Source organism: Protopterus annectens, chromosome 6.part0 (assembly GCF_019279795.1).
Source record: "Protopterus annectens isolate FY-2018-M chromosome 6.part0, PAN1.0, whole genome shotgun sequence".
In the NCBI taxonomy this organism is placed as follows: domain Eukaryota; kingdom Metazoa; phylum Chordata; order Ceratodontiformes; family Protopteridae; genus Protopterus; species Protopterus annectens.
In genome coordinates, this window is record NC_056737.1 from 593,092,498 (window position 1) to 593,113,604 (window position 21,107).

At 45.8% G+C, this 21,107-nt stretch overlaps 1 protein-coding gene across 3 annotated transcripts in view; it reads left to right on the plus strand.

Moving 5' to 3' along the window:
• The window catches only part of MIS18BP1 (MIS18 binding protein 1), a 2,747,318-nt gene that overhangs the window by 2,185,235 nt on the left and 540,976 nt on the right, over nucleotides 1-21,107 (plus strand). For all 3 annotated transcript variants that reach the window (XM_044074260.1, XM_044074258.1, XM_044074259.1), the window contains one exon: nucleotides 15,013-15,152. In XM_044074260.1, coding sequence (XP_043930195.1) covers nucleotides 15,013-15,152 — 140 coding nt within the window. The remainder of the gene's footprint in view (nucleotides 1-15,012; nucleotides 15,153-21,107) is intronic.

Here is a 21,107-nt window from a genome sequence, read left to right on the forward strand (position 1 = left end):
CAGTTCCTCCTCCGACTCTACCACTGTGTTCGGAGCCGGAGCTCGTTGGGGCTCGAATCATCGGAGCTTCGGAGCCGATACCACACATTTCGGCTCCATCGTCGGCTCCGATCTCTTCATTGGTTCCTTCCATGGAGGGATCCGGGGGTCGAGACTCCCTCGTCGGCTCTGAGGGGGCGAGTGGCATCGGACCCTTGTCTGGCCCCGTTCTCCCTCTCGGTGCCTCGGCGCAGGTGAGCTCGGCCCTGGCATCAGCCTCGGAGCCGTCACTCTCGATGCCGGAAGGGGTTCTCATCTCTTCGGAGCTGGGACCTTCCTCTCTGCCTGATAGGGGCGCCTTCGAGGTCATGAGGAGCGTACTGACTCCTGGGTCGGATCCACAATCATCCCCTTCGGCTCCTCCCCCCATGGTGCCTGCTTCGGTCTCTGTCCACCCTCCTGACCCCAAGCATGGAGAACAAACGCTCCAGGTCGCCCCACTGGGGGGGTATCTTCCTCTTCCGAGGCCTCCCCCGATCAATTGGAGGAGCCACCTCGGAAGAAAACATGTAAGAGGAAACATGTTGACTCCCCCGAGTCAGTCGCGTCTGACACCGACTTGGAGGATTCGGAAGGGTCTCCAAGGTCCCCCTCTGAGGATGTCTCCTTTTCAGACATCCTGGAGATCCTTAAGCAGGGGGGAAATTGGGCTGCCCTTAAACCTTCCGAGGAAGAGTCGGTGTACCTGGACGCGTTTGGTAATCACCCTTCTACCTCCTGGGTGTCTCCGCCTTTTGACCCGCTCATGGAAGCAGTTGCTCGGAAGGCGTGGACAGCCCCGGACTCAGTGGAACCAACTCCCCGTAGGCCCGCTAAATTTATTACAGCCCCATCGGATAAACAGTTTCTAGCTAAGGGGGTCCCAGTTGATGCCATGGTGGTGGCAGCGGCCACTAAGAAGGAGTTGGCTGACCCTTCGGTACCTGTACATCCTCCTAATAAAGAGTCTAGGACAATGGACAGGTACGGGAAGCGGATGTTCTCTTCAGCGACCCTTGCTATGCGGTCGCTGAATTATCTATGCCATTTCATCCGACTTCAGAGGGATCTTCTCAACGAACTGGGTGATACCGTTCAGGATCCATCGGCTGCGGGGTCTCAGGATAAGGTTAACTCCCAGCTGGCGACCTTAAGTTCCATAGTTAACTCCTCCATGCGGCTCATTTCTTATGCGGCCGATGGTGCGAGTATGGCTGCAGGTACAGGCGTGGCTTTGAGAAGACACGTCTGGATGCAGTTATGTAACTTTGCTGACCCCTGTAAGGCGTCCTTCACCAATACCCCCTTCGATGGTTCGGCTTTGTTTGGACCACAGGTGAAGGATACACTTACCAGGTGTGAGCAGGAAGGCAAGACTCTCTCTGCCGTGGGAGTCAATTTTTCTACTCCCTCCAGACCATATCCCAAAGGTCAGAAGAGTGGAAAAAATGTGGTTTCGTAAACCCCAGAGAGTCGTGCCTGACACACGTGGTGATTTTTCCTCCAGGGGCAGAGGAGGAAACAATAATAGACGCCGCCCTAGGGGCAGAGGGGGTCCGCAAAATCAGGGTAGCAGAGAATCTTTCTCTGACAAACCCTTCCAGCACCCCTGAGGGGCTGCCCGACTGTCCACCTTCTGAGGCAGTCGGGGGGGGAGATTATCATTGTACCCAGAAGCCTGGCAACTCCTCACTCAAGTCCGATGGGCACAGTCTATCATATCCGAAGATTACAAAATTCCCTTCGTCCGCAACCCTGTACAAATAAACAGATCCCTTCCAGATGTCCTACCCGCTCTAAGGGATCAAGCAGTTCTAGAAATTTCAAAACTGCTAAGAAAAAGGGCCATCCAGCCAGTCCCAGCAGACCAGCAAGGATTCGGAATTTACTCAAGGTTCTTTTTGGTACAAAAAAAAGACAGGGAACTGGAGACCCATTTTGGATCTCAGCAGATTAAACAAGTCTGTTCAAAGAACGAAGTTCCGGATGGTCACGCTCCAGTCCATTCTACCCTTCTTGGGTCAGGGCAATTGGATGTGCTCCATAGACCTTCAGGATGCGTACTACCATATAAAAATGGACAGGCGTTCCAGAAGGTTTCTCCGCTTCTGGCTGGGGGCCAGTCACTGTCAATTCAGAGCCCTGCCCTTTGGTCTCACCACGGCCCCCAGGGTGTTCACCAAATGCATGGCAGTGGTTACGGCTCACCTGAGATGACGGGGATTCCAGGTGTTTCCATATCTAGACGACTGTCTCCTTACTGCTTCCACCAGGCATCAGCTATTGCAAGCCAGGGACTATACCATTCAGACTTGCTCCGAGCTAGGTATATCAATAAATTTCGAAAAGTCTGCATTGTCGCCTTGTTAGTCTATAACCTTTATAGGCGTAGAATTAAATACAAAAGATCTATCTGCAAAAGTTCCTCCAGACAGAGTATCAGGCATTCGCCGACATGTACAGATCCTACTACAGTGCAAGACGATTCAGGTCAGATTTGTACTAAAGACATTGGGTCTCATGGCAGCAGCGATCATTTTAGTCCCCCTGGCTCGTTTTCAAATGCGGATCCTCCAGTGGATGCTGTTTACCCAATGGTCCTTTCAACAACTTCCAATGTCCCACAGGATAATAATCACTCAAACATGCAAAGACCACCTGGCTTGGTGGATGGTCTCCCCTCTAGTTCTCCAGGGCAGACCGTTTGTTCTTCCTCCTCCTGTTGCCACAGTGACCACGGATGCCTCCCTGATCGGGTGGGGGAGACATTTTCAGGGCAGGACTGTCCAGGGCTCTTGGCAACCCCTAGAATACCACCTGCACATAAATGTCTTGGAGATGAGAGCGGTACTTTTAGCGTTGCAAGCTCTTTAGGACTCTCTACCTACCAGATCTATTGCAGTTCAGATGGACAATATGTCTGTAGTGTGGTACATCAACAAGCAGGGCGGAACCAGGTCCAATCCCTTATGTTGAGAAGCATTCAGACTCTGGCAGTGGGTAATCTCTTCCCAACGGTTTATGATAGCAACGCACATCCCCGGGAAGTCCAACGTCATAGCAGACAGGCTAAGCAGAGCCATTTTCATGCCTCTTGAGTGGTCTCTCAATCAGTTAGTAGCAGACAAGATTTTCCGCAGATGGGGTCAACCTTGCTGCGACCTTTTTGCAACCCCTCTCAACAGCAAGTGCGAAGACTTCTTCACTCTCTTTCCCCTCCCCGGCCATTCCCCCAGAGACGCTGTAGTACACGATTGGCCCCGGGGTCTCCTATATGCATTTCCGCCTTTTCCCTTAATTCCCAAACTGATTCAGAAAGCGACCCCTTACTAGCCTCAAGAAATTTGGTTCCCATTCCTGCATCGTCACCTACTGGAGCAGCCCTGGAGGCTGGACCCAGTGCCAGACCTGTTAGTCTATCAGTCTGGTGGGCTGCACCAATCCCTTCAATCTCTCAACCTCACAGCTTGGTTGCTCCACTTCCAACCCTAGCCAGGATTCCGCATAGTTCTCAGCCAGTGCGTGAAATCATCCTTTCTTCACACAAATCTACTACCAGAAAAAACCTATGCTAGTAAGTGGAGACGTTGCTCCTTCTGGGCGGAGGCCAGAAATATAGATCCTTTTACAGCCCCTGTCCACAGTGTTCTGGATTTTTTGGCAGAGCTTTTTCGAGCGGGCTCCTCTTCTGCCACCATTAGAGTCCAATTGGCTGCTATCGCTAATTTTCACGCTGGCCTGTCAGAGACCAGCATTATGTCCCATAAACGTTGTAAAGCCTTTCTTAAAGGGACTGTTTTGCTAAGGCCTCCGGTTAGAGATCCCCCATCTCCTTGGGATTTGAATCTGATATTAACTTCACTGATTATCCCTCCTTTTGAACCTGCGGCCACTTGTTCCTTAAAATTGCTCTTCTGGAAGACTCTTCTTAGTAGCTATCACCTCAGCTAGAAGAGTATCGGAACTTCAAGCCCTCTGTATTCGTCCTCCCTATCTTGTTTTTCACAAAGATAGTTTCACTTAGAACTAATCCCTTCGTTTTACCCAAGATTCCTTCTGATTCAAACCTGAATCAGGCCATTGATCTTCCTGTCTTTTTTCCTAACTATTCAAACAGAGCTGAACAAAAGCTGCATTGTTTGGATATTCACAGGCAATTACGTTTCTATTTAGATAGGACAAAACAAACTAGGAAGTCGGATCAACTCTTCCTGTCCTATGCTGAGGGCAAGCAGGGCCTGCCAGTGTCTAAAGTATCTTTATCTAGATGGTTGGCCTCTATCATGTCCTTCATTTACCAACTAAGACGTAAAGAACTCCCTACAAAACCAAAAGCTCATTCCACCAGAGCGTTAGCTACGTCAGTAGCTTTTCAAGCAAGACTTCCAATGGAATCTGTTTGTGCTGCAGCCACATGGGCCACTCCTCATACCTTTATTTCTCATTACAAGTTGGATATGACCTCTAGGAGTCAGGCTGAGTTTGGTTCCACTCTGCTCAAGAGTCTGTTCCGATGAGCCACCCAGGGCTAAGGTGCTAGGGACGCTGTTCCATCCAGCAAGAATGAAGGCGAGATTGACAATTTAACATTAAGAAGTTATGTACCTACCATAACGTTCCATGTTAGTTGTCTTCTTCTCGCCTTCTTTCTTGCGTCCCACCCGCCATCCCCCTAGCTTGGACAGACCGAGATGAATCCTTCTGAGGCCTTATTCTTCTGCTTGACTATTTCCTAGGTTATGTCCTCCTCAGTTGTTACCACTGTAGGTAAACTTTATAGTAGGGACAGTGTGTCTCCATGGTGTTAGCTATACTAAATGAGATCTGGGTATCTGACGCCTAGCATTGTGGGATAGGGGGAGGGCCTCAATCCGGTAAATAGCTTTCGAGCTTTAGTATAAGACCGAGTTGGAGCCGAGGATCGGCTCCGAACCCCATCCAGCAAGAAAGAAGGCGAGAAGAAGACAACTAACATGGAACGTTATGGTAGGTACATAACTTCTTATTAATGACCGTGAAGGAAAAAACAAACACATTTAAACTATATACAATGACATTTTCCACAAATACAAGTTAACAAATTGAAAATTCTTATAAATATTGTTACATTACTAATAAATTATTTATCTAACAAATCATATACTTTCTTCCACATATTTTTTACAATAGTATTCCTAGAGGATCTTGCTCTTTTGGTCAGTATCTCTAAATTACATACTTCAAAAAGTAGATTTTTGAATTCATTTACTGAGGGAGAAGATTTAGACTTCCAGTTTCTTGTAACCGATGTCCTTCAAGGATGCATCTGCAGTCCTAACATATGGGTTGTCCTGCCTCAGGCAGCCCTTCGGTCGGCCGGATTCCAAAGTCTGGATCTGGCCTCGGCTGATGTCGCACTTCACCCGACGTCATAGCTGCTGTTTATTGGGTATAAAGGCATCAGCCGACGCCATTTTCCTCAGTCTTTCTTGCCGCGCAGTGCCCGAAGCAGAAGCTGTTCGCAAGTGCCAGTCGGTCAGATCCAGAGATTTCTACTACCGAAGACTTCTAAAAAGCTAAGTACCCCGTTGGGGACTCTTTCTTGCCTCAGCCGATGTCAGACAAAGTAAATAATTGTTTAACTTGTGGGAAACAAATACCTCATAAGGATTTCCACTCTTACTGCCTTCCTTGCTTAGGCCCAGACCACGACGTATCAGCTTGTCTAGCCTGTGCTTCCTTCAACCGACGGACACTTAGACATCGGTCGGAGTTTGCAGAGGAGTTTTTTGGTCCCGCTTTTGCATACAAAATGCCGTCAGAGACTCCGACTACTCAATTAGCTAAAAAGCGCAAGGAAAAGGACCGACATTCGCGGCCCGCGGTTTCGGCTGAAACCACGGTTAGGCCAACCGCGAATGTCTCAGTTTCGGCTGAAACCGAGCCCCCGGTTCTTCCTTCGGCCGAAAGCATTCTTCCGATAGCCGAGGCCTCACAGAGCATGGCTGAATCTGCTACTGAATTTACTGCTACAGAAGCAGGCACCCAGGATTTATCAGACACTATTCCTTTAGACATAACTACCCCTGCACGTGGGGCTGCTAGACCCCTGCTTCCATGTCTATCAAGGCTTTTGCCAGGGCTAAGGCAGCTAAATCTTCTAAGGCCTTGCCTGCCAAAACTCCTTCACATAGGCCTACTTCTAGTTCCCAAATACTCAGCCTGGCTGAGGATCTCATTTCTTTGATCAGAGGATCCCAACCTCACCCAGACAGGGCCTCTCAGCCCCCTCCAGACAAGAGGCCTAGGACTGAACCACCGGAACCTGTCTCTACAGATTATTCATCGGATGACTCAGACCTTTCAGACCCTCACGAAGGCCCACATTCTCCTTATGAGGATTCTGATGCAGAAGACTCCATTCCTTCTGCTTCTCCCCCTGAAGAATTTTCCTTTGGGGAAACCTTGCATGCTATGAGGGAACACTTCCAATGGCAGGGCCAGGATTTTTCAGATTCAAGGAAAAGGCTAAGGACTTTTTTACACTTAGCACAGCATAGACCTTTAGCCATTCCGCCAGTACTAACAGTTGTTGATGATGCATATAATGATGCCTGCACTGCTCCTGATTCTCTTTCTCCGGCCCCTGCCAAGCCAGACAGATATTACAGGGTACCGGACACACACTACCATTTGTATAAGGCTCCTGTTGCAGACCCTGAAACCATTTCACAGGGCCCTAAAGGTGTGGCAGCTGCCTCTGCCAAAAACCCTCTTCCCTCTGAAAGGGAATCTAGAGCATTAGAGAGATGGGGTAAAAAGGTTTATACTTCTGCTACTCTTTCGGCCAGGGCCTTGAACTGTCAATTTCACATGATTCAGTACCAGGAATTTTTGTTAGACCAGCTAAGTAAAAAACTATCTTCTCCTGAACCTTTAGACCGCAAGTCCCTTCAGGATTTGGTACATAACTCTCAGCAGGTCAGTAACCATTTCTTAAAATGTGGCTATGATGCACTGGAGGCTTCCTTTAGATCAGCTGTGACTGGAACAGTGATTCGAAGGCATGCCTGGTTAAAAGAACAATCCTTACCAGACCATGTTAAGTCAAAACTCCTAGATGCCCCCATGGAGAAACAAAGTTTGTTTGGCTCCCCTGCACAGGAGGTTCTAAAAAAGGTGGAAGAAAAAACAAAATCTGTCCAAACAGTCAAGGATTTCTTACAGGTCCAACCTCCGAGGTTTAGCAGAAATTGGCCTTCGAAGAATTGGTCCTTTCCAGACAACTCCAGAGCGCAGAGAGGCAGAAATAGACGCCAAGAGGCAGAGGTCAATCTAGGGGTGCCTACAAGGGGCGCCAGTGGCAACCTACCAACCAGAGAAGTACTGCCACGAATCAATTACAACCACTTCCACAGGGCAGACACAATGACTTGGCTCTAGTTCCGCCTACCAGGGAACAACTGGAAGCACCCTTGGCGGAAAACTAGCCTTATTCTCCGACAACTGGCATTACATTACAGGAGACAAATGGACTTTACAAACAATAGACAAGGGCTACAGGTTTCACTTCCATACTCTACCAAAAAAGAGAGGAATGCCAAACCTACCACCAAGCCAAAAAACAGACGCTCTAAGACAAATCAACAACTTACTAAGGATGAGAGCTATAGAAGAGGTGCCACCTATGGAACAAGGCCAAGGATTTTACTCCAGGCTTTTCCTTGTACCAAGAAAAGAAAATCAATGGAGACCTATACTAGATTTGTCCGCACTGAACACATACCTCATTGTTCCAAAATTCAAAATGCTGACCCTCCAGCAACTTCTTCCCATGCTGGGCAAGGAGTCTTGGCTGGTGACTCTAGATCTCATGGAGGCATACCTGCACGTCCCTATATGACCAGATTGCAGAAGACACCTCAGATTTCTTGCAGGATCAGAGCATTATCAATTCTCAGCATTGCCTTTTGGCTTATCTACTGTGCCCAGAGTATTCACGAAATGCCTGGCATCAGTAATTGCTCATTGCAGACTTCAGGGAATTCAGATTTACCCATACCTGGACGACTGCCTAATACAAGCGGACAACAAGGCAAAGTTAACAAAAGATTTGGAAAATGTCATACAACTGTTGCAAGCCTTGGGATACACAGTCAACATGCAAAAGTCAAGACTAGTACCATCCCAAAAGATAACATTCTTGGGTGCAGAATTAGACACATCAACTCAGATGGCTTTTCTCACAGAGGAAAAACAAAAGCAACTACCAGTCTACTTCATGACATTAACAACACAAACTCAGCTTACTGCAAGGAAAGTCCTGCAAGCCCTGGGCTACATGGCATCCTGCATAATATTGGTTCCGCATGCCAGGCTGCATATGAGAAAGCTACAATGGTATCTAAGGAATGTATGGTCTCAACACAAGCACAGTCTAGAAGCCCAGATTCCAATAATTCCATGCCTGAAGCAAGAATTCCTGTGGTGGGCTCAGGCCTGTCAGTTGAACAGAGGCTTGCCTTTCCACAAACCACATCCAAGCCAGACCATCACCACGGACGCCTCAGACCTAGGATGGGGGCACACATGGTGGACAAGTGTATACAAGGCCTATGGACCCAAGACCAGCTGAATCTACACATAAATCTAAAGGAGATGCTGGCAGTGAAACATGCGATCCAGGCATTCAGACCACTCCTTCAACAGGGTCATCTGCTGATAAGGACGGACAATACCACAGTCATGTGGTACATCAACAAACAGGGAGGTACACATTCATATCCTCTATGCCGGATGGCAATGGACCTGTGGAATGTGGCCCTGAACCTCAACATTCAACTTCAAGCCAGATTTGTACCAGGAAAAGAAAATTCTCTAGCAGACACCTTAAGCAGAACTACCACGGATGCTCACGAATGGATGCTGCATCCAGATATCTTCAAAGCCATAACAAAGAAATGGGGATTACCACAGATAGACCTGTTTGCCTCCCCACACAATCACCAATTGAAGAAATTCTGCACAAGAGCATACCACCCACTTGCTTGGAGGGTGGACTCCCTTTCCTTCAGCTGGAAGAACCTGACAGCATATGCATTTCCACCTCTTCCCTTGATGTACAAAGTTCTACTGAAGATCAGAGAGGATCAGCCAAGGGTAATTCTGATAGCTCCAGACTGGCCGAGGCAACATTGGTACCCGCTACTGAGAAGCATGTCTCGGACACACGCATGGCATCTACCTCTATGTCCCTTACTACTAACACAGGACAGCTACAAGATCCTACATCCAAACTTGAAAACACTGCAGCTAGCTGCTTGGAATATTGCATAAAACAAAATAACCCAGGTTTACCTCAGAGGGTTAAGGACATTATCCTGGAGGCACGCAGACCCTCCACAAGGAAGACGTATTCAGCCAAGTGGAAAAGATACCTTATTTGGAGTGCAGCAAAGGGAGAAAATGTGTCATTGGCAAACATAGCACACATCCTGGAATATTTAGCAGAGCTGTTCCACAATGGCCTGTCTTACTCCTCCATTAAGATTCATGCATCAGCAATTTCAGCAGAATACAACATGGATCCTCCTGTCTTCTCTCATCCTCTACTCAGGCAGTTCTTGAGAGGAATCAAAAATGTAAAGCCTCCAAGGAAACCACCTTTACCTACATGGGATCTCAACTTTGTGCTGGAAAAGTTAACACTTCCCCCTTTTGAACCAGCAGCAACAGCAGAATTACAATTCTTGTCTTGGAAAACTGCTTTCCTGCTAGCAATTACTTCAGCAAGAAGGATATCTGAGTTACAGGCACTAATGGCAGTACAACCCTTCCTTATATTCCATCAGGACAGAGTCTCTCTGAGAACTAACCCTACCTTTATGCCAAAAGTGGTCTCCAGAGTATCATTGAACCAAGCGATTCATTTACCTACATTCTTCCCCAACCCACAGAACAGGGGGGAAAGACTGCTACATACCTTGGATGTGCACAGACAATTACGCTACTATCTGGACAGAACTAAGACCAGCAGAAAAACCGACCAGCTTTTGTTGGTCAAAGGCCAGATTGCTGTCTACATTATATTCCCAGATCCTTAGGAAAGAGTCGACTTTTAGGGGCATTTTCTCTATCAATGGAGTAATTAACTTGCATTGAGAGTTTTCCAAGGGACATTATAATGCATTTTTTGGCACTGAGTTTTAGACCATGGCTTTGACATCAGTCATTTGCCTGTGTTAAACCCACTTGCAAGATGTTTGTCTCTTGGGTGAATCTATAATAGCTCCCAGTTTACAGTAATCTGTGAACTTGGTGAGCCAGAGGCCTTTAACATTAATCTTGACTTACGAGAAGTAGATGTCAAATAGGAGTGGACCCAGTATGGAGCCCTGGGGGTATTCCACTGGTGACCGGTCTCTTGGTGGAGGTGGTCTGACTGATCCTGACTTCTTGGGTCCTGTCTGTGAGCCAGCCAGCAATCCAGCGAGTTATGTAAGGATTTTACACCTAGGTCAAAGAGCTTATCAACAATGCCTGAGTGGGGTATTGTATCAGATGCCTTAGTTAAGTCAAGATACGCAGTATGCATTGTTTTACCCTCATCCATTGCCTTGGTGACCCCCTGAAAGAAGTCTAGCAGGTTAAATAGCCATGACTTTCCCTTAACAAAGCCAAATTGAGATGGGTCTAGTGTCTCTAGTTGACAGTATCCTTGTTTATCGTTTCCTTGATAATTAGTTCATGGCTTTGCATATTAGGCTTGTTTGACTGATCATTCTGTAGTTCCCTGGGTTGGTTAATGGCCTACCTTTGTGGAGAAGAATGACTGTTGCAGTCCTCCATTCACTTGGAACTTAGCCTGTTTCATCAGTTGAAGAGTACCTCAAGTGGTCCTGATAGGTCATGTTTTAGACTGTTCAGGAGGCAACAATAGAGGTTGTTGGGACCCATGACGGCAGTGTTCGTGGCTTTAGCAAGTGCTTCCAGCATCTTGTTCCTGCTAATAGCTGGGAGAAGTATGGTGGAAGAGATTTCACCTAGTGGAGCTGGGGAGGGAAATGGGGGGTGAAGTCTGAGCTGCATTTATCAGCCTGTAGATTAGCTATGTTACCGTGATCAGTGTAGTTGGCACCGTCCATCACCAGTTCAGCACACTGATGTTGTTACCTCTAAATTTCCAGATGTAGCTGAAGAAGGCCTGCTGATTGTCTTTAGTCTGAGTGGCTATTCTGACCTCAAAGATGACCTTAATTAGACATGTTTTTTTCCTCTGGTTGATACAGCAGCCCCTATGCAGTCATTCACATGTTTGGATAGTGACTCTGAATAATTTTGCTTAGATAGCTGTGGTCTCAGGGTTGGAGAGAGCCTTGAATTTTGACAGATTATCACTTAATAGGATGTAGTTTGCTTTTAAATAGTTGATACTTGTTACTGGTTTAGCTGGATTTTCTGTTTTGACTTTTAATTCAAGTGAAACATCTTTGTGCTCCGACCTCACTAGTGAAGACGTGACACTTGGGGGTGCAACACTTTGTTGAGTACCAGATCCAGTATGTATGATCCTCTGGTTGAATCATGCAGTACCTGTTCCAGGGTGTTTGTATTAATAGTCTGTGAAGCATTGTGCCTGTGAGTTTGAGGCAGTGTACATTTTCCAGTCTATACAGGGATAGTTAAAGTCCTCCATGAATAAGATGTTTAGTTCGATAATGAGTACCTCTAGTAGGTTTAGATAAGAGTCATGAGACTTTGGACATAGATAGTAACCTATAGCTTGCCATGATATGGTGAGTGATCTTACCTATGATGTCTTGCACCTGGATGAGCTCTATGGTATCATCCTGTTTAACCAGCCTGGAAGTATGTATGTTGCAAACATAGATTGGAGCCCCTCCACCTCAGTCTGTGCTGTTGTTGGTCTGAATGTGTGGAAGGCACTGTAGCCCTTGCACTTCTAGAGTACTTTCTATGGATTTAAATCGTCTCGGTCACAGAACAAATGTCTACATTCTCCAGAGTGAAGAGGGCTTAAAGGGTGTGTAGTTTTTAGTTTAGGTTCTGAGTACTGAGAATTAAAACCTTAAAGTTTCTTGTAGACGTTTTTACTGTGTTGGTAGTTTTTTTCTTTTTGCTGTTGCCTAAAAAAGGCTCTAAGGAGGTGGATAAAGTTTTAGCCAATATCCAAAAGCCTAGGAGGATCAGGAGGAACCCATCCTTGGCAAAGCAACATGGTCTTTCGACCATGGTTTCTTATGCTGACAAATATTGGATCCCCTTGGAGTGACACCAGAAACTAAACCACTTATTAAAAGCAATTATTTTATGTTCGTACTGTGGCATAGTGTGGCTTAGTTAGAATGCTATTCAGTGCAAGGGTCATACCCATCTGTGACACATATTCCCAGAAATCCATTATGTCTGTTTTCATGTAGTCCAGTTAGGTGTGTCTCAGGTCTTTTACACCCACATGGACTGTGATAGAATCATATTGGTATCTGCGATGCAGTAACTTGAATGTGTGTGTGATATTGCAGATCCTGGCTCCAGTTAAGCATCAAACTGTTATCTTCTCCTTGTCCAGCTTGGTGAGTGGGGCATCTGTGTGTCTCACAATGCAGTCCTCAATGACAAGAGTATTACGTAAAATATGTACTTGCCTTATGGGCTTTGTACTTGGGGGGACCATTAGGTGTAGGCGTATGTGAGATGTTTGGTATTGCTTGTGGCATGTGGTTTAGTAATTGCTGTAGACCAGTACTGCCATTAGGTGGTTTTAGAGGTTTTTGAGATTTGGAAAGATTTCTTTTAAGCACCTCAGCATAAGACAATATGCGTGTGTGTGGTGAATGGTATGTGTGAGGGATATAGAGTGGGTATTCCTAACAAGCTTATTTGTATACATGATTATTTTCTGTAATGATTAACTGGTTGGTCGAGAACATAAGACAACTGCTGCATTGCCTTAAGATGCCCAACTCTACCAAGCTGGCCACAAAGACATTTGGAAATTGCATATCCATGTTGTTTCGTCCTGTAATAGGGTTGGCTGTTTAGGATTAAGGACTGGGTTTTAACAGAGATCTCCCAGGATAGCTTTTGGGCTTAAGGGCAGGATGTTATATAATGCTAAGATATGGCAATGCTATTAGATGCACAAGTTAGCTACTCTAAGGTTATTTCTGCAGAATGCCATACTGTTTAACAGGTTTCAGATCTAATCCTGACTTTATAAGTAAATTTTACTGTCTAGGCTTGTGCTACTATACAGGGCACTCCTAACTACCATGGCCTAGTGGAGCTCCTTGCAGAAAACAAAACCCTTGAAAACTGACTTCTGTGCTCCCTAGCCAATAAATAACCACACTTTGAGCTTCCTGCAGTGCTTCCCAACTCAGGGAGACCAAATAAACACCTTCAGTCCACGATATGTCTGATCCTGAAATTTCTTAATGTAAAAGCACAGCAAAAGCAGTTCTGAAGTGCAGATTAAACAACAAGTACCAAACAAACTACGTTCCTGACTAGTTTGCCCATCTGCAAAGAGATTTGGAAGCACACCGACTAGAAAAGCCAACAGAGAACTTGACATTTTTGCCACAAATTTAAATAAATGCTTTAAAAACACTCAAAACAGTAGTGGTCACTGTATAAATCAAGTACACGTGCAGTTAATCATGAAAATAGTCTTAGCTTGGATGACTCTGGATGCAGTTGAAATACTGAAAAAAGCATTGTAGAGCTCTCTCTAAGTGAATCCTTCTGGCTGAGGGGTCCTTCTTCCATCCTTTTCTCCTTCTTTCATTCCTTTATATTTTATTGTTTTTCTCCGGTGTTTCTCTGGTGGTTCTGGGGCACTCCAGTTCAGAGGATTAGGAGTCCATACATCAGATATGTACCTTACACCTTGCACATTGGACATAAAATGCCTGGAAGGTGTAAAGGCTTTGGTATGCTGGCCAGATATTCAGTTATCCTCGGCAGAATATCCCAAATGTAAAGAATACTGCAGCAGTGAGGAGTAGGACATCTACTGTTGTGGTAAGATCCGACACAACTGCACTTTGTGTTCCCAAAGGAAAACTAGCTCTGTCTTTTAAGTAGTTATTTTAACTATTTCATCACATAGTACTGAAACAAGCAAGAAGGTGTGCAGTGTGTGCCTCCTGTACAGAGAGTAAACGTGTGACATTAATATGGAGCTTTGTATGCAGATGAATGGCAAGTGCATTTCCAGTTGTTTGTCAAGGCTAAAGCTAACTTTTTCCGCAGTGGATTTTAGCCCTTCTGGAAAACCTTATTCCATTCCCTTAGTATATATAAATCATGAATGCAGCTGACTAGTTTGGACTGGGTCTGGTAAATTAACTCTGATCTCCTTAGCCGTGGTGGTCGGTGCTCCACCCTGTGCACTGCAGAACCAGCTGGTTTGGCTGTACTGTTTTAATGGGAGCATGATATCAAGGCATGTTCTGGCACAGGGTGCACATACTCCCCAAACATGACAGTTCTTAGAAGAAAATGCCAAATTAGTTTGGAAGACATGATGAACTCAGTAAGAGAGGCCCATAAATGAGGTTCCCCTCATAGTTCAACTGATATGATAAGAATGTTTTTGTTATTTATAGTCTGTTTCTTACACACCTGCGCTATATGGTTTGCATATGTGTTTTTGCTTGTTTAGCTAGGCATGCATGTATTTTCATTGTTTTGTGTACTCTTCGTTGGTAGTGCTAGAAATTGTTTTTTCTCCAATTACACTCCTCTGGGTAACAACAAATAAAAAACTTTGTAACCTTGCATATTCACATTTTATATCTTTATTAAATTGTAGTACATGCTTACAGTCTTGTAATGTATCCTGTGTGGAAAACCACTAAGAAAATACACTGCATTTCATCTGTTTTGCATTGGCTAAAATATAAAATGAAAATGTGAAAGCATGTTCCTTAAAAGTATCATTACCACTTCTCAACATCTTATGCTAACAGCTTTTCTTAACATTTCTAGCCAAAGAAAATGTAAAAATAACAGCTAAAGTTGGGACATTAAAACGGAAACAACAGATGTGGGAGTTCCTTGAACAGCTCCCACAGGAAGATCACGATGACGTGTTTAGTGGATCACCTCTTCAGAGCAAACGAGTGAAGGTATGTCAAACTTCAGCTACTGTGCTTCAGTTTGTGAAACTTCTCTGATGTTATGTAGTCCTATCTCGCCGTAATTCTTGCTGGATGGGTTTGAAGCCGATATTCGGCTCCGACTCGGCCGATACTAAAGCTCAAGAGCTTTTACTGGCTTGAGGCTAACCCCTATCCCAATGGTGCCTCACAGCAATTCCCCAGATATCTTGTGCCATTAAAGCTTCGAGGTTGTCTCTTTACTGGCTCGTTGGCTAAGTAGAAGATTTTTTGCTAAATCTTGTTTTTTCACCACCTTTTTCTTCATCTTTTACTCCTTATAGTTAATAGCTTTTCTTGTGTGATTGTATTGAGTGCTTGATCCCTATTTCTCCCCCATAGGGTTGTACGTCCTATTTCAGTTAGAGGGCCGTAGTTGCCCATTTAAATTAGAGGGCCTTTCCTCCCTGAGTGTTACTTCTTAAAAAAAAAAAAACCTTTTCTAATATTCTCTTTACTGTTTTTTGGTATTGTTTTCTCAGTAGTATTGTTTTTAGGTAGCTTTATTAGCTTGTTCTTGTTGTAATATCTAAGAAAAAAGACAGAGAACACAAGGACCACCGCCCCTCGGGGTTCAAAAAATGTGATAAATGCTCACAGAAGATGTCATTGACAGTCACACTAGCTGTGTGTACTGCTTAGACAAAGCCCACTTATAAGAACCCTGTACTTTTTGCCATGCCTTCAGTACTAGGATTCTTAATGAGAGGAAACGCAAGTTAATTGATTAGGGTCTTATGACCAGTTCCTTCCAGGAACATCTGGAACGTGGTCAGACAGCTCCCAAGAATACTAAACGAAAATCTTTGGCTCCAGCTTCGGAACCAAAGAAGTCCAAAGCGACAGAGCCAAGGAGTTCTGGCTCCGATTCCACTTCTTCTGTCTCTGTACCGTCAGTCTCTTAGGTGCTGAGGCAACCTTCGGCACAGAGACAATTATCAGATATCGACCCTGTCTCACCTACTTTGAGATCTCCTTCTGTTTCCACCCGATCCTCCAGGACACACTCAGATGATTGAGCGAGTGGTGAAAAGGATGCTCTGTAATCCGACTCTGGCAAGAAAGTTGGCCCCTCTGGACCCAAAGGCTATGGAGCTGCCCCTTTTGCAATCCGCTGCTCCTCCTCCGACTGCTTCGCTCTCGGAGCCAATCACATTGGGTTCCTCGATGTTGGATCCTTCGGTTCTGAGAATTCTTCCTGCTTCCTCAGAACCGATAATTCTATCCTCAGCGGCTCAGTCTGGAGATGAGGGATCTGGGAGCTGACGCTCTCGAGTCGACTCCGATGGGGAGTCTGGGTTCTCTTCGGAATCAACCCTCCCTCTTGGTGCTTCGGCTCGACTCAGCTCGGTTCCCACATCTGCTTTGGAGCCATTCCCCCTTGCTTGGAGCTGACCATCTATCTCCTCGGAGCGGAATTCGTCTTTGGAGTGGGGAGGAAAGGCCTTCGAAGCAATAGAGAAGGCTTTGTCCACTGAAAAGCCATACATTTGGACCCGATGTCCCACCAGCAGCCGACAGCAACCTCTTCTCCCCTGCCATCCCCACAGCATAGGGAACCAGAGACTCAAGCAGCCCCCATTGGAGGTGTCCCCTCTTCCAAGACCTCCCCAGATTATCCCACTGGAGAGCTCCCTCGGAAGAGACTTTGTAAGAGGAAGCATGTTGACTCACCTGAGTCTGTCACATCTGACACTGATTTGGAGGAATCAGAAGGGGTCCCCTAGATCCCCCTCTGAGGATGTCTCCTTTTCTGACATCCTAGAAATCCTTAGAGGGGTGATTGGAAGACCTCTAACCCTACTGAGGATGAATCAATGTATCTTGAGGCCTTTGGTTCCCAACCTTCCACCTCCTGGGTGACACCCCCTTATGACCAGCTCTTGGGGGTCATATCGAGGAAAGCCTGGACCTCCCCAGACAGAGTGGAGCCTGTCCCGAGGAGGCCAAACAAATTTATGACTGCACCAGAAGATAAGTCCTTTCTTTCCAAAGGGCTTCCCGTTGATGGTATGGTGGTAGCAGCGGCCACCAAGAAGGAGTTATCTGAGACATCTTCTAATATCCATCCTCCTAATAGGGAGTCCAGGACGATGGATAGGTATGGAAAGCATACCTTCTCTTCAGCAGCATTTACCTTGAGATCGCTGAATTACCTTTGCCATTTTACCCGTCTTCAGAGGGATCTCCTGAAGGAGTTGGGAGATACCCTTCAGGGTTCAGTAGCTTTGGGATCCACAGATAAGGTTTCTGCGCAGCTCTCCACCCTTACACCGATAGCTAACTCCTCCATGAGGCTGATTTCCTATGCAGCAGATGGAGCGAGCAAGGCAGCCGCAGCAGGGATCTCTCTTAGGAGGCATTCTTGGATGCATCTCTGTAACTTCACGGAATCCTTTAAGTCTTCCTTCACCAATGTTCCCTTTGATGGTTCAACTCTTTTTGGACCTCAGGTGAAAAAGACCTTGACCAGGTGCGAGCAGGAAGGGAAAACCTTATCTGGTGTCGGAGTGTGTTTCTCCCTTCCTTCTAGACCCTATCCAAAGGGTCAAACAGGAGGGAAAATGTGGTTCTGCAAATCCCAAAAAGGTTTCTCTCAGGCACAAGGTGAACCCTCTCCTAGGGGCAGAGGGGGAGGATACAGCGGAAGACACCATCCTCGTTGCAGAGGAGGTCTGCAACAACATGGAGATAGAGAAACCTTTTCTGATCATCCCTTCAATTGCCCCTGAGGGGTTGCCCGATTGTCCGTCTCTAGAGGCAATCGGGGGTCGTCTATCGCTGTACCCAAGCACCTGGCTAAACATTTCACAAGATAGTTGGGTACGAACCATTATAACCAGAGGTTACCTGATTCCCTTTGCTTCCGATCCCCTGGTAAACAGGTCTATACCAGATGTGCCACCCATTCAACTAGACCGTGCAACATCAGAAGTCATCTCGTTGTTGCTAAAGAGAGTCATCCATGAAGTCCCCACAGAGCAAATAGGATCCGGATCTTACTCACGATTCTTTTTAGTTCCAAAAAAGACAGGGGACTGGAGATCAGTTCTAGCTCTCAACAAACTCAACAAGTCTGTAAAGAAATCGAAGTTCCGAATGATCACCTTGCAGTCGATTTTTCCCTTATCGGGAAAGACAATTGGATGTGCTCAATAGATCTTCAGGACGTGTACTACTACATCAAAATGAACAGGCGCTCCAGAAGACACTTATGCTTTCGACTGGGAGCCAGTCATTTTCGGTTTCGAACACTGCCCTTTGGCCTCACTACAGCCCCCAGAGTGTTCACCAAATGCATGGCAATGGTAACGGCTCACCTGAGATGTCAAGGATTACAAGTGCTTCCGTACCTAGACAACTGGCTCCTCACTGCTACCACCAAGCATCAACTGATCAGAACCAGGGACGAGACTCTATCCTTGTGCGCCAGATTAGGCATTACAGTTAACCTAAAAAAATCAGCCTTATCTCCATCGCAGCACATTGTATTCCTAGGCTCAGAAATAGACTCAACCACCATGACAGCAAGACTAACACCAGAAGGAGTAGAATCATTGCGCAACCAAGTCAGATCTTTGCTAAACACTCACAAAGTTCAGGCCAGGGTGGTGCTTCATGTCCTAGGGACTATGGGTTCCTCCATTCTCTTAGTTCCCCTAGCCCGTCTTCACATGAGAGTACTTCAGTGGCTACTGTTTGCCCAATGGTCAATGCAGGATATTCCCCTGTCTCATCAGATTCTCATCACAAACACCTTGCAAGAAGGACTTGACATGGTGGTTGCAAACAGAACTTCTCTTAGGCTGCCCACTTGTGCCTCTTCAAGAAAATGCCGTTTTGACCACGAATGCCTCCGGGGGGGGGCATTATCTGGGAATGACGGTCCAAGGTACTTGGCAGAACCACTTGCACATCAATGTTCTGGAGATGAGAGCAGTGCTCTTTGTGTTGCACGCACTTCACAGTTCTCTTCCCACTGGGACAATTGCAAAGTCAGACATGTCTGTCGTGTGGTACATAAACAAGCAAGGGGGAACCAAATCTTACCCGCTTTGTCGAGAGACCTTAAGAGTTTAGAAATGGGCGATGGACACTCAACGCTTTTTGGTAGCAACGCACATCCTGGAAAAGTCCAATGTGATAGCAGACAAACTCAGTCGAGCAATTCTCATGCCTCACGAGTGGTCCCTGAATTCAAAAGTTGCGAAAGAGATCTTGCACAAATGGGGCCAGCCTTGCTGTGACCTATTCGCCACGTACCTGAACACCAAATGCAGCAGCTACTTTGCCCTAATTCCCCATCCGGGGGTGTCACCCAGGGACGCTCTAGTCCACGATTGGCCGCCGGGACTCCTCTATGCTTTCCCGCCCTTTCCTCTCATTCCAAAAATGATACAGAAAGCAAAACAGTTGAAGAGTACCCTGATCCTCATTGCTCCTTACTGGCTTCGTCAAGTCTGGTTTCTCTTCCTGTGGCCCTACCTCTTGGAGAAACCTTGGATTCTGGAACCATCTCCAGACCTCCTGATTCATCAGTCGGGGAAGTTTCATCCTTCCATCCAGACCCTGAAATTGACAGCATGGCTACTCCAGTTCTACAAATAGCCAGGTGTTTTTCCCTATCACCTTCAGTCAAACACATTTTGATTTTGTCCCGCAAGCCTTCCACTAGGAAATTATATTCCAGCAAATGGAAAAGGTTCTCTATTTGGGCTGTAAACCAAGGCTTAGATCCCTATACAGCTCCTATAGAATCTATTTTGTCCTTCCTTGCGTCCATCTTTCATGAAGGAGCTGCGGCTGCTATGGTTAGAATTCAGTTAGCTGCCATCTCTAATTACCATTTTGGCTACATGGGAAATCCCATCATGTCCCACTCTTTGTGCAAAACCTTTTGGAAGGGAGGAGTCCTTCTCAAGCCTCCAATTAAACAGCCTCCAGAACCCTGGGATTTAAACTTGGATCTCACATCTTTAATTTCTTCCCCCTTTGAACCCTCTTCTTCATCAGATCATAAATTATTATCTTGGAAAACACTATTTTAGTAGCTATAACTTCTGCTAGGAGAGTCTCAGAATTACAAGCTCTTACAATTCAACCTACTTACATTGTTTTCCACAAGGATAGAGTCTCACTTAGAACTAACCCTTCCTTTCTTCCCAAAGTATGTTCAGAGCATAATCTTAACACTACTATGAGCTACCAGTGTTTTTTTCCCAATCATTCTAATAAATCTGAATACAGGCTACACCAGTTAGATGTCCACAGAATTCCCAGGTTTTACCTACAGAGGACTAAAGAATTTTGAAAATCAGATTAATTATTTGTTTTCTTTTCTGACAAAAAGAAAGGCTTTCCTGTTTCTAAGGTTACCCTCTCCAAATGGCTTTCAGATTGTATTTCCTTTGCTTATCAGACTGCTGGAAAACAGTTACCCAACACAGTAAAAGGCCACTCAACAAGGGCAGTATCAACTTCCTGTGCCTTTAGATCTAGGCTCCCAATTGATACCATTTGTGCAGCAGCTACTTGGGCAACACCGCATACCTTTGTCACTCATTACAAATTGGATTTGGCCTCCAAGGACAGGTCATCCTTTGGGTCCACTGTGCTGAAGAGTCTTTTTGCTTGAGCTACCCGGGATAAAGGTGCTAGGGACGCTGTCCCCATCCAGCAAGAATTACGGCGAGATAGGACTACATAACTTAAAGAAGTTATGTAATTACCGTAGCGTTCCATGTTTGTAGTCCATCTCGCCTACATTCTTGCGTACCACCCTCCTGCCCCCTTCCTGTTCCTAGAGGATCTGGTGGATTACACTTATGCTGTCTGACCTGGTTGTAGTTTTGTCCATCTGGCATGGATAGTGTTAGACAATGTTCTGTCTGTATGTACACAGTTATTGATAATTTTCATAACTTT